The 21,519-nt window shown below is 37.0% G+C and overlaps 1 protein-coding gene across 1 annotated transcript in view; it reads left to right on the forward strand.

The window, feature by feature from the left end:
• The window catches only part of LOC308653302 (EGF-like and EMI domain-containing protein 1), a gene marked incomplete at its 3' end in the record, with an annotated part of 544,710 nt that extends 523,480 nt beyond the window's left edge, over positions 1-21,230 (forward strand). Inside the window, exons 10-16 of the mRNA XM_081301909.1 lie at positions 3,567-3,689; positions 5,354-5,476; positions 6,032-6,223; positions 12,066-12,194; positions 13,610-13,738; positions 17,363-17,497; positions 21,091-21,230. Of these exons, the coding sequence (XP_081158035.1) occupies positions 3,567-3,689; positions 5,354-5,476; positions 6,032-6,223; positions 12,066-12,194; positions 13,610-13,738; positions 17,363-17,497; positions 21,091-21,230 (971 nt within the window). The remainder of the gene's footprint in view (positions 1-3,566; positions 3,690-5,353; positions 5,477-6,031; positions 6,224-12,065; positions 12,195-13,609; positions 13,739-17,362; positions 17,498-21,090) is intronic.
• Positions 21,231-21,519: the final 289 nt, after the last annotated feature.

A 21,519-nucleotide genomic window follows, 5' to 3' on the forward strand; every position in this document is an offset into this window, starting at 1 on the left:
ATTCAACTTTAAAATAGCAGGTTACTATGTTACAAAAGAAAACTTTGGAAGATAATCATTTTTAACATCCCAATCCAAACCTATTCTTAATGGCTAAGCTCTCCTGACATATTATTAGAATTTATATCATTTGAGCCAATGATAAGAATATATTCCACCCTGTCCTTTCATCATAATGAAATGTTTAATCAAGACCTTTTTTTTTTGGAGGGGAGGTCAGAGGGGGAGAAGGAATATCTTTTGTAAAGATAGAGCATCAAATCACATTAGTACGGGCTTTGGTTCTGAGGACACTTTCAAGCCCCTAAATAGTGATTTGCCATCACTTATCAAGATACTGTATCTGTTTCTCTTCTTTTTTGATGCTCTTTTTAAAATTATAATGTAAATGATAAAAAAAAAATCTTTGGTCCACTTCATGCTATTCACTAGGGTGAGAGACAATCTGAAGTATAAATAAACAAGTAAAATTCTATGATTTAAGAACTGCAGGTTTTATTATTTTTTTAAATCTAGGTTGATTGATGGGATAGGATGAATCTCAAGATATTTTGCAGTAATCTGGTTTCATAAATTATTTAAGAAAAACACTGACATTATTTATATTTCTTGATCCAACCTTGCCTTTTACATTGCTGTCTGAGTCTGTAGTGGTTAACTTATGGAAATCAACTATTTTCCTTGTCTCTTTTTGTATAATGAAAAAAAAATTTTGTTTTTTTTTCTACCACACAATGTTCATATTTATGGAAAATTTATGACTAACTGACTTCCTTCCTTTCCTCCTTCCTTCCTTACTTCCTTCTTTCCTTCCTTCTTCCTTTCTTCCTCCCTTCCTTCCTTCCATCTGTATTCCTCATTTGAGTACTAGATAAGGGAAACTGAAATTTTACTAAATCTTGTCTTTGCAAATTATAATTGATGTCTTTCTTTATTCTCTGAAAAGTACAATTCAGTAAAGTTCTTATTTACAGTTAGAAAAAAATAGCATCTGCCAGGGTCAAAATGCAGAAAATTGCATATTTATGAGATTTCAGCAGTCAACATGACAGTGTTACATTCTTTATGGTATTTCAAATTTATTTCATTTTCCAATGATAAAAAATACTTATTTCTAAAGACAAATATTCACTTAGTGTAAAAGGCAGTGATTCATTTGGAGTGCATATATACATACTTTGCTTATTTGCCTGGGAACAGATTAAAGTCATGGATGCTTTGTAAAGACATTTATGCATGAAGAAAATGAAAGAATTTTTGGCTTATTTTAGTATCAAGTATTTTTTTAAAATTGTGAATGTACAAAGAAATGTGAAAATAATTCAGCCAATATGCAAATGGTCAACCAGTCTTGCCAGAATAGGAAAACTTATCAGTGTTACACCCTAGATAGAGTTGTAACACAATTTGAAAACTACTATTTATAATATGCAAGCATCTAACCAGCAACAAACTTAATAAATTTAACAATTATCCAGTTATTAGAAAATATGTTTTTAATTCTAACTTACTGAGCTTTAACAAGTAACTGTAAATTAGATAAAGAAGATGATGCTTTTCAGAAGTCAGAGCTGAAATGTTTAATTATTTTGCCTGGCTACAATTGGTGCTCTACTTTTAATTAGGGCTAAATTTTTATGTATAGGTAACTGGTGCAGTATGTGTCCATAGTGAGACAATATTGATAACATTGTCCAATTTAGATAAAATATGACCATCATAAGGGAGGAAAATTAAAAGGAAAAAATGAGTCAGTGAAGATATCAGCAAATGTGATCTGAAAAGAAATCAAGAAATTTAGAAAACAAGGGATGTAAAGCTGAAATACCAGGGCAGTCTAAGAAAGGTTTGTGGTAGAGGAAGAATGGGGTTGCAGATGAATTTAGAATTGAAAATGGTATATATAAAAGAATCTAGAAATAGCTCCTGAGGAATGATAATGGAAGAAGAATCCAAAATGAATCATAAAATAACAGTCAGAACAAAGGGCTTATTTTCCAATTATAATAGGCAATTCAGCATCTTGCAATTTGAGACCTGTATGTTTGGAGGCTCTGGTGGTAGTTAAGAAGTCTTCTTTAAAAATCTGGAAATTAAAAAATGAATTAATTAATTAATTAAAGGGTAATATTTTAGATGAAATAAAACAATTATATTTTTGAACTTTTTTTAATCCTCCAAGTTCATGCTATTTTGTCTAAAAGGCAGAAGTTTTAATAAATGAAATCCAGTAAATTATACTGTTCTGTTGTGTGCACATACAAATATGTAACAATGAATCCCACTGTTATGTACAATTACAATGCACCAATAAACACTCATCTGAAGTGAAAGTGCTTATCATATTTTACAGGAGAAAGCGTGTTTTGTCTCCAAATGACCTTCATTTAGATATTTTATGTTGACCCCTCACCTTGATTGACTGATTGCATTTTCTTTCCTTTCTGTCTCTTGTCTTCATTTCCTTGCGTTGTTCGGTACCTTTTCCTAGGTTAATTGAGACACTGACCCTTTTTTATCTGTGGCTGCTCATGTAGTTATGGAGCAATGGGATTTTGTAAACTCAGCAATGACAGACCACCCAACTTAACAGAGAGAGCTGAATTGAACCAAGGGCTTAAAGCCAAACACCTTGACCACACAATTCCCAGGAGCCCAGCTTAAGGAAAGCAGAAGCAGGTGTTTGTTGCTCCTCTTTGGTCATTATATTAAAAAGGAGCACTTCAAAGGCAAAAGAGATTACTCTTTGGCTGAGGGGTTCAGTTTGACATCTTCTGGTATGTTTCTGTTTTTCCCAGGGCAATTATGTTTTAGGAAGAAACATTCAGGCTTCTAGAATTCTAGAATAATATTACTGCAGGAGACTTAAAGATCATCATTTAGAAAACTGCGCATTGGGCTGGGCATGACAAGGCAACAATGTCACAGCTGTAACAACAACAACAACAACAAAAACCCAGACCTCACTCATCCTAGTCAAGTATCACCTAAATGTTCAAACAAATGTTCTAATCTCTTCTATGTGTTAAAACACAATATGTTAAATAAACATTCTGTCCTCTCTCAGGAGTATATTACCACTTCTCTTCCCAGTTGTGTGAGAAAGGAACTTTTGCTGGAGAGCACTTTGAGATCTGAAGTTCTAGAAGAATAAGCACATTATGGAGTTTAAGATAGTCTCCTTTCTGTAGCTGTCAAATGCTACTAAATGGAATTCTTTGTCTCATCTTTTTCAAGCTGTTTTTTTGTTTCTTCAGGTTTATTCATTCAAATTGCTGTTTGAATTAGAAAAAATAGCAGAGATTTCTTCTCTTGTTCTTATAAATGCATTTCGAGATTATTTACATTGTTTTAAAATAAATAACAGGCATAGAAGAAGCATGCTAGAAACCTAAGCCAGAAGTAGGTCTTATTATCTTTGTGTTCTTCAGTGTTTGTACTATATGACCTGAGAAAGAGAAAACAATAGCAACACTGTTTTAATTTGGAAATGAGGCTTCTCAGAGCTTCCTTGGGTTAGCTAAACTCCTATCTCTGCAATAACAGGAGTGTCCTTTTCCCTGCAGATCTCGATGAGTGTGAGAACGGAGAGGCCTGCTGTGCCCAGCTCTGCACCAACTATTTAGGAGGCTATGAATGCCATTGTCAGGAAGGCTTTCAGATCAGTCTGGACGGTTGTGGATGTGATGGTAAATTTCTGAGATCTAACATGCAATAATGGTTGTGATGAGGCCATCAGTGAAGGACGGCTCTACCTCTACTCTAAGGTAGAGCGCTGAGACACTAAAAAGAGATTGGATTTCTATGTGGTTCTACCATTAAACTATGGTGTTGGCTTAGGCAGCTCCAACTTCTGTGAACCTCAGATTCTCATCTTTAAAATGAAGGCAGTATTAGGATTAGTGAAGTAAATTTTAAAAATGGTTTAAAATTTAAAGAATGGTTGGCATACAGAAATCACTCAGCTAAAAGTAGCTATTATTATCATCATATTCATTAGTGCGTGATACCCTTCACTCCATCTCACACACATACACATATGCATGCATATACACACATAAGCAATTAAGAGATTCTGGAAGGTTACAGCCCAGTGCCATAGGAATCATCCACAGCAAACTTGACTGAAAGTCATTTTAACCAATGACAAGAGCAATAGCAAAGCAATTATCAGTTCATGATAATTCTGTACCAGAATCCCTTGTATCTGATATTAATATATAGCTAATGTATGTTTTAAGATAAATCATCTTACAACTTTCTAACTTAATTTCCAAGTGATTTCTAGCTTATATTTTCCTGTTTTTTGATATAGGGGCATTTGACTATAGTGAGTAGAATCAGTTAACTTTATTCCATTAAAATTAGGTCACATAAGTCATAGCTTGCTTGATTTTCTTTAAAAAGTTAACTTTGATGTATAATCTTTAAGTTTTCATTTTTAATCACTATTACTCCAAACTATATTTTTCTTGAAATCAAAGCAAAGATCAGAATGTTGATCTTTACGCAAATAACAGGTCAAATACATGGCTTCAGTGTCTCAGAGAAAATAATGTTTCTTTTCTTAAAGAAATAATTACCTGAATTCTGTTGAGATTTTTTTCCATATAGATAGCAAGCCCCCCCACCCCCACAGCCTTGCAGTATAGATAACAGCAAAAACCACACAACTCTGAAGTCTATATATACTACACATACTAGAGTATATTACCATTTAGCACATTGTAGCCAATTAACAGAGCCAACAAAAAATTTTGAATTTTATGTACCATCTGCTCTTCAGCAGAGTGAGCCAAGAAATGATTGTATGGCATGAATGTACATACTTGCGTACACATATCCAAATGGAAAATCTATCTGTAATCTCAGGCAAAGCCTAGAAATACAGCTTCATTGGTGAATTTTTAGTATCTTGTACACATTGACCAAAGTCTGGACTCAGATTGGTCATAAACCACTAAGTCATATGAGGTCAGAGACTAGAGTTCCTTCATCTCTAAAATTCTCCACAATCCTTGTGCAGATATATGCACGGACTTAAGTGTTCTATCCGATATTTGAATTCAAGAGTGAACGAACATCCTCCAAAATGGTGCAGAGCCTAAAACTATGGAATTTAAGTTTTATGTTCTTTATCTAACTCTCATAATCAAGGTCTCAGAAAGACCTTACTTATATAGATAAGCTATATGGTAAGCTTGGAAATAAGCAAAGAATAAAAGAATTGGCAGGGTACACTGGAGAAAGAATCGGGGGGCTGTGGCTGCTTTCTAGATGGCAGTGTGCTGTTATTGGCTAACGAAGGCCACAAAAACAACACAAAAAGCAGATGTTGTTTACATCCTCCTAGATGTGGATGAGTGTCTGGATGTCAGCATAGTCTGTGACCAACTATGTATCAATTCTGTGGGAACCTACGACTGCACCTGTGCTGAAGGCTACAGAATTGGAAGTGACAGGAAAACTTGCATCTGTGAGTCACTAAAGAATTTTCTTGTGTCTTTTCTAAAGTGTCTCTACCCTCGGCCTCACCTTGCTTTCAAGAGCAATAAAAACCACACATTCCTCAACTCAACGTGTCTTCCCCTTTCTGTCTTCATAATCTGAGATCTCCCTCCCTCCCTCCTTCTTCCCTACCCCTTCTTTCCTTCCTGCTTTCTGTTTGTGTTTCTTTCCCCCTTCCTTCCTTCCTTCCTCCCTCCCTCCCTTCTCCCTCCCTCCCTTTCTCCTCCCTCCCTCTCTTCCATCTCTACCTCCTTCTTCCTCTCTACCTCTCCCTCTTGCTCTCTTCCTCTCCCTGTCCCTCTCTCTCTCTCTTCCCCTTTTGTTCTCTCTCCCTCACTTTCAACTCCCAGTAGCTTCCCCTTCCTTTACAATAGACTTTTGAACTAGCCATCTCAAAGTGGTTGCCTGTTGGTGACCTCCCCTGGGCTGCTTGGTTCAAACCCTCACTGCTCTGTCCACACTTGATTAGTTGTTTCTCTTTCCAATCCACATGTGAAACCCAGCATTTCCTCTATGGTCTTAGCTTTAGATGATGACGAGCTGGAGGGTGAAGAAGAGGAATTAGAAATTGTGAGGTTTCCAGGACTTCAACTCCAGAGCCCACCTCAGCTGGGTCATTATGTTGCTACTGCCCCGGCTGCCTCTAATGAAGATGAAGAAGATGAGGGAGAAGAGGAAGAGGATTTCCAGGAACTAACTGCTTTGCATAAAGTTGGTGAGTAAAATAATTGACCTCATTACACTGGCCAGTCCTTATTTTTAGGTAGCTCACATATATTCTGTTGAGGCAGTGTCATTATTAATATTTAATGCCATCAAATGTTTTTTAACATGAAGGTTGCAAAAAAGGTTGGAGCAAGATCACTTCTTTACAGCTTCTATCAAATTTACCACCTTTTGCCTTTCTTCCTCCTGCACAATAAAGGGGCACTGTATAGGTATTTGCAAAAATCAGGGCACAGGGTGAAGAGGTGCCCTTGCTATGTTATACAGAGAAAAAGAACTGGAAAAATCTTTAAATTTGCATAAAAGGGGGAAAGGACCAGGATTTCAAATTCTTTTAATTATTAAAATTTTATTAGAAGTCATTTTATATAATTAAAATCTACCTTGAAGAGCCTTAAAATATAGTTCCTTTCTAGATTTTAAAATAGAGAACCAGTTGTTTAATATGCCCAAGTAGACCAAGAAAATATCTTTAAAATGTGAGCAGTTTTTCTCCCATATCCAAGCAACAGAGCTCAAACATTAAATAATTTCTGATCAAAATAAATTAGCACAACCTCTATCAAAACTAACTGTGCACAGCCAGTCAAAAACTGTTTTTTTCCCTTTCTTTGTTAAACAGAGCTACTCATTTTCCTCTACTTCTGTTTGTTGTTTTTTTAACAATATAAAAGCTTGATGACTGCTATATAAGGCATTCAGTAAAAGAGCAGAAATATTTTATGTTATGGAAAAATCATCATAATAATATCATTAAAGGCTTCTGCATGAAAAGAGGAATATTTTAATGTTTGTTAACGAAGCTTCCTTCTTTGGCTACTCAAATCAGAATGGAAGTAATTCAGGGCAAAAGGCAGTCAGAATTTGATTAACCTGAGTAAGTTTTGTAAATAAGGGAAATAGACACATCTCTTGCTGTGTCCCCCTCCTCCATCTAGTTTCTAATATACGGACTGTGCCAGGAAATCCAAAAGACAGCTGCTAAGAGGATAAGGAGCAAGGCACAGCTCTCAGCAATACAGTGATGATAAGGGAGCAAAAGTTGTAGCTCAGGGTCTGCCAAAGTAGAAAGGCCTTGTTGGAAATGGCAACTTTTTAAATCATTTTATCTGAAAGACCTCACCCTAAAAAAAATAAATAAATAAAAAACTTAAAAGGAATGGACCTTAAAGGAATGAAAGTCTATCCATACTTATTCAAATTGAAGTAATCTCCCTCAAGTACAGAATGGAGAAATAAATTCATTTGGTATATTTTTGGAATGGAATATACACATAATGTAAATGAATCTTACGAACATTATATTAATGAAAGAAGCTTCTTACCAAAGAGCACATACTGCATAATCCCATTATATAACGTTCAGAAATAAGAGGAGATAATCTCTGGTGTTAGAAATCAGTATGGTGCTTAATTTGTGAGGTTAATGACACACTCATCAAGTCACCTTTGAGATTTTAGGTAGCTGGTAATATCCATTATCTTAACCTGAGTGACATGCATATAAGTTGTTTACATCATTAAAAAAATTTTTTGAAGTATACACCTGGGATCTGTCTACTTTTTGCATATGTACTAATTTTTGATAAAAAATTATTTCTAAAAATGCCATGCACATAAAACCTGGAAAGAAAACTACTAAACTACCTAGGATATTTGTTATTATTGTATTCTGGAATTAAGAGTGATTTCTTTTTTAATTTTTTCTAAAGACTCTAGATATTCTCTAGGGAACGTATTCTAATATAATTGTGGGGAAAAAATAAAACGAATTCTATTTTAAAGCTATCTCTTTGTTGTGGTCTTTTCCTGGGAGTCTTTAGAATGTATGCTGTCAAGAATCCTTGGGGCTGGCAATGTGGCTCAAGCAGTAGCGCGCTTGCCTGGCATGCTTAAGGCCCGGGTTCGATCCTCAGCACCACATACAAAGATGTTGTGTCCGCCCAAAACTAAAAAAATAAAATAAAATAAATATTAAAAATTCTCTCTCTCTCTCTTTAAAAAAAAAAAAAGAATCCTGGTTTTCTTTCAGTAAAGAAGGATTTCCTTTCCATTTCGTATTGTAGACAGGAACCAACTAAGATAGTATCATGTTGCAGTCATTTAGGTCACACCTTGGGACAGCCTTGCATCCTGAGCCCTGAGGACTGCATGAACAGAGACATGCCTGGAGGGAAGGACCCAGGGTTCCTGCTCTTCTTTGCAATGAAATTAAGTAGTAGCCTGAGAAATGGTACAGGCCACTAGCTACTGGGGACAAGTTCTCTCTTTTTTTGGTACCAGGGATTTAATCCAGGGGTGCTTAATCAGGCCTTTTATATATTTTACTCAGAGACAGAGTCTCACCGAGTTGCTCAGAGCCTCACTAAGTTGCTGGGGCTGGCTTTGAACTCTCCATCCTCCTCCCTCAGCCTCCTGAGCTGCTGGGATTACAGGCAGGCACCACTGAGCTCAGCTTTTTTTTAATCTTTAAGTCGTGCTCCCTAAACTGTTGAAATAAAATAAAGAATTGATGTGGGTGAGAAACCAAGTCATTTGCTATGCATACAGAAGGCCTATGAATGCTGAGGGTTTAAACAGAACTTGTGAGCACAAGAGGAGATTTTTGTGTTTCCTGGGAAAGCAGATGATTTGTCTCTTTTTTCTCCATAAAATGTAAAAGTTAAAAAAGGATCCTAATATTTTAGACTTCTAAAATCCCTCCATTTAAATAAGTCATCAGATTGTGGCAAACTATTCCTAATGAGGGGAGGTGGGAGGAAAGGAAAGGATTTGTGGTACAAAGTGCAAACTAAATGAAATTGCTTGACTTCTTGCTGCCTGTTTTTTGTTTCTGTGTTCTTTTTTCTTTTCTTTTTTTCTATTTTTATATATGTTAACAGAGCCATTTACATTGGTTTAATTGTGTTTTACAAGTTTCTTATGAGAAAATAACAAAGATTTGGGGTTGGTATCACTGGAAAATCTTTTTCTCTTCATATTTTAAATTAAGATATGCTTTCTGGAGTTAAAACTACCCTATGATAAAATAAAGTATATTGACTGTCTTTGTTTTCTTTTTAAAAATCCACCATACACATCATTTCCTGGAAGGGTTTGTCTTAATCTTTGTGATTGGCATGGAAGATGGTATAAGCAGATTTTCTTCTGAACCTCCTGCACAAAAAAAAGAGCACATTTTTTTTTTTCTATTACCTGATATAGATGCAAAACATGAGCCATGGCACAGTGAAGTGGTGTAGCCAAGATTACTTGTTAGGATTTTGGGCATCTTTCTCAAGCAGCCTCCAATCATGTTTCTCTGCTGCTCTGAAGCTTTAATTAAGAGGGCCCTGTTGCCTGTAGAAAGGTGTGCACTTCTTGTTCAGTCACTGGTAACCATCTAAAATCAGGCTCCCATAAATCCCTTTTGTTTTTATCCTAGGCACGACTCTTTGCCCAGCCTATTATTTCCAGCAAACTAAAACACCTGCTACTTGCTTCCCTGGACTTTGCAGCTTTGTGCCTTTTGTCAAATGGCCTTCTTTGATGGTCCATGCTGCCTATGGCATGAAGTCCTAGATGGTGGCCCCAGTCTAACACAACTATTTATCTTTCCAGTGGATTAAACTCACTGTCTACATTGGATTAAACTCACTTACTAGGCTATGGACTCGTTGTCCAGGTCCTATTCCTGTAAATTTGTTGTAAGTTGCTCCATATCGTGAGCGTCCAGTACTTCAGTGAACTAATGACAAAAACAAACAAATTTTTAAAAAATTGATATTGGGACACCCAGCTATAAAGCTATGTTGAACTGTAATTGGACATGCTCAATTATATAAAATTGGAATTAAGAAAATGTTTTTGCATGATTTTTAAGAAGTGAGCACTTACCTTATATCGTAAGCTGTGTTAAAAAATATGCATCTTCAGAACACTTGATCCCTAACATGGTAGCATGATAAATAAAACAGAATTTCCATGCCAAATACTTCAAAATAAAACATTTCCAAAATAAATTGAATACAGAAATATTACAATTAAGCTGGCTGATTAAAATAAAGATAGGATGGCCCCTTTGGCTTTGGAAACCTTGAGCATCTTCTGTATACTCATGAGGTCCTAAAAAGGGGAGTCTACTTATGAAAGAAACCTATGACTTATTAGCATTTTCTCTTCATCCTCTTTCATCATTCTTGCAAAAATGAAAACAAAACAATCCAAATCCATCTATCAGTAATGAAAAAAAATGTTCATTAATTCATTAATAATAAGAGGGTTTGGGGATATTAAAAATTCCTATAAATTATAATAAATAGAGTTGATCAATCAATCATTACCCATATTTTTTAAGATTATCAGCTTTGAAAACACAGCAAGGGAAAAAAAAAGCATTCATCAGGGATCTAGAAAGTAGGCTTTCCCATAGATTAGATCTTCTGACCCAATATCTTTATTGTTCTATTATGAAAATATCTACTTTGGTTTCTCAGGAATTTCTCTAAGTAATTATAATGAAACATTTTTAAAACTATCACATATTTAATTTTAATAGCATATTTTTAGAACCCTGTTCCTTCTGAAGAAATTTCATGCTGAAATTATTTATTATTGTGAGACTATTTTGTGGTTAGGGAAGAAAAGAATAATTTCATATGGCAGATGAATGGACTAGATGGAAGGGAAGGTTTATGATATCTTCCAAATCATCCAGCTATGGTTAGGGACAAGTCTTCCAATTCTTTTCTCCAGATCTTTGTTGTATTGGGTGCTAATGAAATATTTGGCAAATCCTTGTATTTTATGATATAATATTCTGCTTCATGGGGCAGTGCCAGATAATAGTGTAGGTTTGCCTGTATTGATGACTTGCTATAATCCAGACGCTGTGGAACCTACTGAGAATTCTTCAGCTTCATTTCACAGGTGTATTTTTTAAAACTGTCCCTTCTATAGTTGCTGTGAGAATTCAGACGCTTATTACATACAGAGTAATAAGGTAGAACTCAATGAATGTTCATTTCTAGTCTCTGTGTATTCTCTTCCTTTGTTTTCCTCTCTTCTTTTTTTTAATCCTTGCCCTTTTATAGTAGATTGTGGCTTGAAAGCAAAGAAAAGGTGAATAAGAAGCTGAGTTCCACTTTGGCATCTGGAATAGTGGGGGAAGGGTGGATGGAGGAAATAATGTAAATGTAGTTTTGTAATATTTAGCCTATTATGGTAAAATTTCAATTAAAATGATTGCTAAAATTACCTCAACAACTGTATTTACTCAAGTTCAAATAAAACCAGACATTTTTCTCAAAATATTTTTTTATTCAAATACTAAAAGCTTCCTCCAAAACCAACAAACCGGACAAAACTATTGTTTGCTTAACTTCATCAGTCTTTGACTATGCCAAGTACCTTGGGACCCTCAAGAGAACCTTAGCTGCATTCATTTCTGGTTAAAAAATAAATGGCACTTTTTAATGTGTTTTCTTTCCATTTTTCAAAATAGAAGATACGGTTTGTTTCTCATTAAGGTTAGTTGGAGTGGTTCAGCAAAGGTGTCTGGGCAGCTCTGGAAACAGAGAGCTAGAGTTTAAGGAAAGAGGTAAATTTCACATTTGAACCTTGTTAGCATTTCTTTCACTCATCATTATTTTAACTAGCTGCATCAGTAATTCCCCCAGGAATGATTATGCCATATGAACTAGGAATATGCTGGAGATTTTTTCCTGGGTCTGCAAACTAGTGAGATTGTAATTACTTGGTATCTATCATAATAGATGAGCTTTTTCTTCCCCTCCATTTGTAATGCAAGAGATAGGTTACACCTCTTGTTTGTCTTTCTATTTTTTTCATAGCTTGTGCCCCAGGGACAAATGGGAAAGAGTGTGACAGCATCTGCAAGTGTCAGAATGGAGGCACCTGTGATCTTCTGACTGGACAGTGCTGGTGCCCCCCAGGGGTTCATGGGAAGACTTGCGAAGATGGTAGGAATGTCTGTGCCAGTCACACGAGAACCTTTTTCTTGAGGTTTCTAATGGAAATAAACTGAGTCAAAGTTTCATCTGCATTTTTCAAGGCAGCCTTTACTGATGAAGTCAAAGGCTGTGTCTATACATACAAGATGCAATGGCTTTGACTGATGCCATGTGTAACGGAACAACATAATTGATAATTAAATCGCCAACTGTGATCTAAGCAGGATGAATCTTGAGACAAAGAAAGCATTTTTTTCCTGCTGAGCAAAAAGTTGAGTTTTTGTCCATATATGCCTAGGTGTGTGTGTGTGTGTGTGTGTGTGTGTGTGTGTGTGTTTTATAGTATAATATAACACACTATGTTTTGAATGTAGAACCTGGGAAGACTTGATTTGCTTTGCATAGTGAAAGAAAGAGCAATGTGATTTCCAAGGCAAACTGGGAGGGAGAGAGATGAAAGTCAGGAAAAGAAAGGAGAGGAGGGAAAGAGGAAAGGAGAAATGGATACAAATCTCACAAAGTGCCAATGAGTGCTGTGTATGGATTTTTCACGGAAACCAGTGAAAAGGCCACATTTCCTACATGGGTTGATAAAGCACAAAAATAAAGACACTGATTGTACAGACACAAGAGCTGAAGGCAGAGAGTCAGCGAGGATGTACGTCTCCAGGGATTGCCAGAAATCATGGGGAGTTTATTAGATTCTCACAGACCACAGAACTGGGAAGACGGAAACCAAATTTACTTCACTTTCAGAGGCACAGGAAGGCTTCTTCTGGCATTCCACTTGCATATCCCTGTGAGCCATGTTTGTTTGTCTATTTTAAAAATATACTAAGTGGTTGCAAAGAACTGTGCCTAGAATTATACGATATGATAACAAAAAGGGAAAAGGAAAGTTCCTGGTCCCTCCATGTGGAGCCTGTGGTCTTGCCCAAGACAAGCATAGATATTACAAATTTATTAATGCATGGCTGGAAATGAGACCATGAGGACAGTCCGACTGTGTGTGATGGAAGAGACTTCTGGAGAAGTAATACTTAAGCACAAGTCTGCAGAATGAACAGAGGAGACAAGGGAAGAGCAAGGGGCTAGCTTTCTAGACCAAGCCAGGAAGATGTGCAATGCACTGCAGAACCCCAAGGAGGCGGAGCAAAGGCAGTTGAGGAGATAGTAGTGCAACTTGAGCTCCCCTAGCACAGGGCTTGCAGTGCTGAGTCGGTTTCCAACCTGTAGCAGTGGCAAGTTGCCGCAGGGTATTAAGCAGAGAATGCAGTATCATGTCTGTGATTTTCAAAATATCTCTCTAGCTTCAGTCCAGCCAGCTTGGAAATGTCTTCAGTGTCTCAATTTCATACAGCAACAGCTCTAGCAGGGTTTGCATATGGGTTAATGTTTTCTTTGTTTGTCCTTTCACCCTCCAGGATGCCCAAAAGGGTTCTTTGGGAAAAACTGCAGAAGAAAATGTAACTGTGCCAACAACAGCCATTGCCACAGGATATTTGGTTCCTGTATGTGTGAGGCAGGGCGCTATGGGAGATTTTGTCATCTGAGTAAGTCACAAACGCCAGTTGCTTTCTATGCAAAGCATGGTGGCTCAAAATGTATGGAGAATATATCAGACAAAGAAGAGTAAGAACTATATATATATATATATATATATATATATATATATATATATATGTGTGTGTGTGTGTGTGTGTGTGTGTGTGTGTGTATATATATATATATATGATTGTGTTCTAGCTTTTATTTAATTTCTTTATAGAATCTAGATAAATGAAAATATTTCTGATTTTAACTTTTTTTCTAGTTAATATTTCCCTAAATTATTTTTAATTTTTTACATTTTTTTCTAGTTAATATTTCTCTCAAGTCTTGAGAAAGGATTGTTAATAGTTTGGTTAAGAGGACATGTGACACTTTACAGGAGTTTAATATCAAGGGCCAAGAATGAGTCTCTTTCTGGGATCTAGCCCCAAATATTTACTTCCTCAAGTTTCTAAAAGAGGCTCTTCATTTTCCATCCTCCTTATTGATCACATTTTTCAAAAGGTGCAAGAAAACACAAGCACTAAAATATATATCTAGATAGGGGCCCCCTCAGGGTCTTTTAGAGTTTCTCCCAGCAGGATAACTCTGGATGTTCACCAGCCCGCCCTAGAGCTGTGTGCGGGAATCCCTGGGCTGGAGTGATCTCAGCTCCACTCCTCCACCTATTCCATTTCCCTCCTCTTTCTCTTGAAGGAACCACTTCTCCAGAAATTTCTTCTGACTGAATGTCAGTGTCTCAGTCTGTTTGGACTGTTATAACAGAATAGTGTAAACCAGAAAGCTTGCATACATCAGAAATGTACTTAGTACTGGAGGTTGGGCAGTCCCACCACAAAGCACTGTGGATTCCAGGTCTCCATCTCCTGAAGCCTGCTTTCTGGTTCATGGTCAATGCCATTTGCTGTGTCCTCATATGGCAGGACAAGGAAATTGGCTTGTGGGCCTCTTCTATAAGAGCAGGAATCCCACTCATGAGGGGAAGATTCCTCATTCTATAAGAGCAGGAGTCCCCCATTCATGACTCACCTTCAAGACCCCACTCCCACCTACCATCCCTGGGGGTAGGTTTCCACATATGAATTTTAGGAGGATACAGACATACATACCTATTGCCTGAACAGTATCATGACCACCTCTTGATAACAGACAGCTTTTAGAGTTTTATAGTCTATCTTAAGTTGAATATCCATGAGACTTATCTATTTATAAAAAGGTATGTACCTGGAAAATACAGAGTCAGTGGTGAATACTCCAATATGAAAGCCAATGGAGGGATCATAGGAAACTCAACTTGGATCATGAGGAATGGTTAGTGTAAATAAAATATATGTAACCCCATATTTAGTAATAGGTTTTGTTTTTGGGGTTTTTTTTTTTTTGGTTTTTTAATACTTGGGATTGCTTAACCACTGAACCACATCCTCAGCTCTTTTTTTTTTTTTTCTTTTTTCTTTTTTTGTATTTTGAGACAGGATCTCACTAAGTTGCTTAGGGCCGCACTAAGTTCTGAATCTGGCTTTGAATTTGAAATCCTCCTGCCTCAGCCTCCTGAGCTGCTGGGATTACAGGCATGTACCATTGTGCCTGGCTAGTAATAGCTTTTGAATATTTGACAAGATAATATCAGATGTTTTGGCACAAATTAATCATAAAACATCTGAGTGAAAACTTTCAGAGCTAATTGTCAGAAACATCTAAAATTGAAGTTTTAGTTTTAAGTATCAACGTAGCATATTTTTATTCCTTTTCATTTTATAAGGTTGTTGTTACTAGTGGTGGTTAGCATTTTGAATGTGACCATCTTCAAGTAGAACACACATATCATATTCTTTGGAATTCCATTATTCTTGGAATTGAGGCTTCATTTATTAATGTCACTTGACTGTCTCTGAGGGAGCTTGAGTTGACAATCCTATATTAATTTTTTTAATGCTTCTATAACCAAGTACCTCAATCTAAGTGGCTTAAAGAAATTCGTTGTCTCACAGTTGTGGAGGCTAGAAGTCCAATTTCAGGGTTTTAGCAGGGTTATGATCCCTCTGAAGAGGCTAGAGAAGGATCTAGACCTCCCAGCTTCTAGTGGATCCTCGTTCTGCAGCAGCATAACCCAGTCTTCATATGCTCTTCTCCCCATGTGCATGTCTCTGTGGACAGATTTCCCCATTTATAAACATACTAGTCACCTTGAATTAAAGGCCATCTTATTCTAGTATGACCTCATCATAACTTCACCAATTACATCTGCAATTTCCAAATAAGATCACACACATTCTGAGATCCAGAGAATTAGGACTTCAGTATATGAATTTTTTGAAAATACATTTTAATACATAACAAACCCTGAATAGGCACTTGGTTGCCAACAGAGGTTACTTCTACTTACTCTTTTTTTCCAAACGTATTGCTACAATTATATGTTCTTAATATACCCAAATGTCAAATTTATGCATTCCACTGTGCCTGAGTTGTCCCCGGAGCCACAAATCTATATGCTGAATCAGGTAGAGTAATACATGGAAGTCAATCTAGGGTAGTATTCTGAGATGACAAAAAGAGGCTTATATCAGGGCAGACTGAAGTCTGAGAAATCCTGGGGCTTGGAGGGTCTGAGAAAGAATTACAGACTTAAACGTTGTAGAAAATTTGACAGGGGAATCATGAACGATTTTGAGAACAAAATTCTGTTAATAATTTTGTTTTGCCTCAGTGGTAACTGAGTGTCCCTGGCAAGTGGCACTAGGATCATCCTGGGTGGTACCTTTATAACCACTGCTTTGAATGATCTCTACTTGTCCCTTTCCATCTACCACCAAGTGGAGTGGTGTGTTTTGTTTTCTGCAAGCAACTTTCTGTAGCAAAGCCCATAAAGACACACAAAACAATTACCTTGAGCCTGGAGGGCACTTGAAAGGATCTCTCATTTGATAAGTCCCTTGAACATCTGTAATAGGGAAGAAACATGTCAGAGAAACATTTTGGAAAGGGAAATGAATTATTCTAGTAACTCCTCAGAAAGGGAACTACAGGTATGTTTTCTTAAATGCAAAAGTGGGACTTTTTCCAATTTGGGATTCCAATGCTGATGAACCCTAAAGCTCAATGGCAGGGGGAAGATAATGACATGAGGGCAAGCACCATTTGCCAAAGATGTGGTCAAGATTACTCTACTGTCACTGTGAAAGCTTTGTGCTATCTGCATGATGTAAATTTTTTTCTGATTACCATATAATGAAGGGGAGTGGAAACAATGGCAAGCCTTCACATAAATGCTTGTCCATCATCTCCATGCTGCAGCAGGATGGCTATGGGTCCTGGCAGCGGCAGCAGTCCTTGGAGAATATTAACTATGGGCACCAGTGGAGCACATTGAGAAGCAATTTCTCTCCTGGAAGCACCAAAGCCTTTTAAGTAGTTTAGGCTTCACTGTTCATGTCCAGTTGCCAAAAAGCAAATGTATTGTCTGATTTGAAAGACATTTGTTTCCTTATTTTATTTTGGCAGTCAGGATGATCCCCTGTTTTCCTCATAATCAAGCCCCACAGAACGACATGCCTGTGCACTAACAATTTAAAATAAACAAAGCGTGGTTTTCAGGTGACCGTTTTGCTTCAATCTGCTCACAGACTGTCCCAAGGGGGCCTATGGAGCTGGCTGCTCTTTGGAATGTCAGTGTGTGGAGGAGAACACCCTGGAATGCAGTGCCAAAAATGGTAGTTGCACCTGCAAATCTGGTTACCAAGGCAACAGATGCCAGAAAGGTACAATCTGATGATAGATTTTTCTTTCTTCTCTAATAATAACGCTCAGCCTTTGTTCAGCATCATATGATCATTAATTAGTTAATCCACCAGTGTCCTCAGGTGGTGTGGTATGCTTTATTAATCCCCTATTTGTAGGTGAGGAAACTGAGACACAGGGCAATATAGTTATTTAACCTTGTCTTCTCAGATTCTGTTATAAGCAATCCCCTTACTGACTTGAGAAGGGAGGAAAGATCACATTATATAGTATCTTGTCCAGAAAAAAAGATGAGAGCTACTGTGTCCACTTCTTTGAGCTGAACTAATCAACCAAGAACAGTGCTGGCTTCCTGAATTAAAGAGTTATTCTCTCTGTATCTAAAAATGGGTCACTCAAACAAATAAAATGCAAAGATACTTAATTGTGGAAAATTTAAAATGGCTATCAATATTGTCCTTTCTCAAATTTTTAGATATTATATAACTTTTAAATTTAAACTACAAATAGAAAGGTTTATGTATAGCATAATTTCAATTATAAGTAATATATTCATATGTGTGTGTGTGTGTGTGTGTGTGTGTGTGTGTGTATTTGCATGAAAATTTGGAAGACAGGGTCCCAAGATGTCAGCGATTTTATTTCTGGCTTGTGGACTCATGGAATGCTCCTCCTCAGGTTTTTCAGGGCATTTTTTTGTGTGTGTTTTCAAAGCTTCATGTCACCTTTGCACCGAATTTTATCAGTCCCACCCTACCTAACATGGCAACTTGCAAGTTTCCCTGAACATTATTCTTTTTCTCTCACGCTTATCATATTCTAATAGACCACATATTCTAATTATATAATTATATATTGTCTAATATATATTGCCTGTCCTTCCCTGCTAAAATCTGAACCCCATGTGTGAAGAGTATCTGCAATTTTATGCCAGTATCCCTAAACTCCTAGAACAATCCTGACATAGAGATGTTTCCCATTAAATGATTTCTTAAATTAATACATAAATATGCATAGTTATTTTTCATCATTTATTCATTTTTCTTATATGGTGGGTAAAGCCCTAGTTACTATTTTATTCAGAGGAAATTATCACAGCATTTTTTCTCTTTCATACAAAATACTGACCATACCACAAATACAATTATCATAACTAATGATAAGTTATGATACTTTTTGCCTTTGCAGGACCCCAAAGGTAATGTTGCTTAAAATTGGGAGAAGATAATGGGTTTGAAAGGAAGCCATCATGTACCAAGTTCACTTACAAAGGGAAGCACTGGGATTGACAGTTGTTCTTGACCCTCTTGTATCCTCAACTGCTCCTTATACTGCAGTCTTCAGAGAGTCTAAAAGGCTTTTCTGGAGCTGAATGAGAAGGGGAGTGTGACTTTGTTCTGGGTTATTCTGTGCCTGTGGAACTGAAGCATGTTAGCAGTAATGTCCGTCTGAATTTTGTGGAGAGTGAACTCTTTAGATAGCTGGATTGTGAGTTTCTAGGTAATGGGGAAAGGAACCTGGGGATATCACATATCACATGAACGTGTTTAAAATGGTATAAGTGGGTCTTGTGTCTCTCTCTAAATCTCTTGCCTCAACTGATTTTTAAACCCAGAGTTGGCCCCTTCTTTCTTTCCCTACTGGAGAAGTCATACCCTGTAAGCTAATGCCCAAGGAGATAATACCATATCCACACACCTGGGTAAATTTAATTTATTCTGATAACATTTTCTTAAAGCAGCTGCTGAATATACTTTATTGGAAAATGCTTCTGAGATTCCCACTGTGAAAGAAAATGAGTTGAAAGTATATGTAAATCAGCAAAATAGAGAGGTCACCATAATCTCTGGAAAACATATTATTTTTCAATCAGATAACTTTGTCCAATTCTGATATTTTTGTCTAACCACAAAATGAAATTATGAATCAGACTGGAGCGGGTGAATGGGCTTGCCATGATTGGCAGCTGAAATCAAGGCAAAAAGAGCTCTTTAAGAGTTGTGCATGATGAAAATCAGGCCTGTTGTTTTTCTTTTTCCTTTTTAAAAGAGTGAAGTAGCCCAAGTGCTCCTAGAGCCAGACAGATCCTTAAAAATCTTAACTCCAGACCTGTGTCTAGATTGCAGATGAATAGTTAATTAAAGACTTCAAATTGTTTCAATGGCACTAATGAACAGTATTCTCCACAATCAACACCAGTCCTTATTTAGCTTATCAGCAGTGACTTCTAAGAACAGAGGAGCTGGTTTCTTCAACTAACCTGTGAAATACCAAAAAAAAAAAAAAAAAAGAAAAGAAAAGAAAAGAAAGAAAAAAAATGTTATTTTCTAAAAGCAGAAAAGCAGACAATGCCTTTCCCTTCTATATCCATTAGTTTATAGCCTGGGGTATTTTGGACCCCAGTTACCTGTAGAGGACCCTCTGGGCCAGCAATTCCCTTAAGTCCATTTAAGATGGTCCATAACAACCTTCATGTCATAATAAGAATGACAGATTATTGTTAAAGTAGTTCCACGTTAGATGAACTTTGAAATTTGAACTCTCATGGGTCTCTATGGACAGGTTAATTGACTCTGAAGGTCCTGAGTACTTAGTATAGCTGGGAAAGCTGACTGCAGTGGCTGATGGCTCCAGTTTCAGAAGCCAGATGGTCTGGGTTCAAATCCTGCCTTTGCTACTCTCTAGCTTGGTGAAGGAGTAGGTCACTTAACATCTCATGTAAAAAATAAAATAAAGTGATCATGGGGAAATTTTATGGAAATATAAGCTAATTTACATAAAGTGCTTGGTGCAGAGTAAGCAATCATCAGATCAGGTACTAAAATCCCAGAAAATAATTCACTCTGCCCAGTTCAGAAAATACTTCATGATTCGATTTCAATTGCTGTGACTTTCTATAATTACCATATGTTTTGGAAAATTTCACCATTTTTTCCCTGTGTTAAAAGAATGCTTCCCACTAGGTTTCTAATTCCAGTGATTTTGATGGTAGAGCATATGCTGAGACCTCCGAGTCTCAGTGTTGATACAGCTTCAACTGTCCTTTTCTAGTTCAAAGGACATTCAACAAAGAAGCACACAATTTCTCTTGAGTGCATTGTATACTTTCATAAAATCCACAATTTGCAAACCTCTGGTGTGATTATTCTGACTTAGGAAAAAAAAAAAAAAAAGCAAAGACTGGGAGCAAAGGATTGAGGCAAGCATTTGGGGGCAACTTCCCGAGCACCATGCCTCCTTTACAAATTACATCTCATTTTCATGTTTTGTTCTGTGCAACTGCCTCCAAAGATATATATCAAAATTGCTTCCATTGTTACTGTCTGAAAAACTACATTTTCAGCAAAAAGCCAACCACTGTATCTGTGTTTCCAAAGTGACAAGATAGAGCATCATGTTGATTTTTTCAGGGAATATTTTTGGAAGTGCTATAAATCCTCAGAGGCTACTAGAATGTTACTTTCTTTGCAGTTCAGACACACGCACGCGTGCACACACACACACACACACAGACACACATGCACACATTTGCCAACTCACTTAGGCAACAGTAGAAATCTGGGACCATCTTGAGCTTTATTGCAAGTCTTTCTTTCTCTCTCTATTTCACAAGCCTGCCCTGATGGCCTCTGGGGACCAGAATGCAGGTTCTCCTGTGAACCCTGTGAAAATGGAGGTCAGTGTGACAAAGAAACTGGAAACTGTACCTGTGCTCCTGGTTACATGGGAAAATCCTGCACAACGTGTAAGTAATAAACCTAGAAAGGAGACCCAACAGAGTCAATAAAATTGTTGGCTTTATAAATGCTTTTCTTATTGACTGCTATACAAGGTGTTGCTGTTAGAAAGCTGTTCCAGCTATCATTGTACAACAACCCACCCCAATACTTTGTGGCTTAAAACAATAATTTATCATTTCTCTTGATCCTGTGGGTTGATGAGATGGCTCTCACTGCTAGTAGCTCATGTATCACTCCTGTGGCTATTTCAGGAAGTTGATCATCTGGGAACAATTGGGCTTCTCAACCATGCAACCTGGCTT

The sequence above is a fragment of the Spermophilus citellus genome (assembly GCF_964194105.1).
Source record: "Spermophilus citellus genome assembly, chromosome: 7".
Lineage (NCBI taxonomy): Eukaryota > Metazoa > Chordata > Mammalia > Rodentia > Sciuridae > Spermophilus > Spermophilus citellus.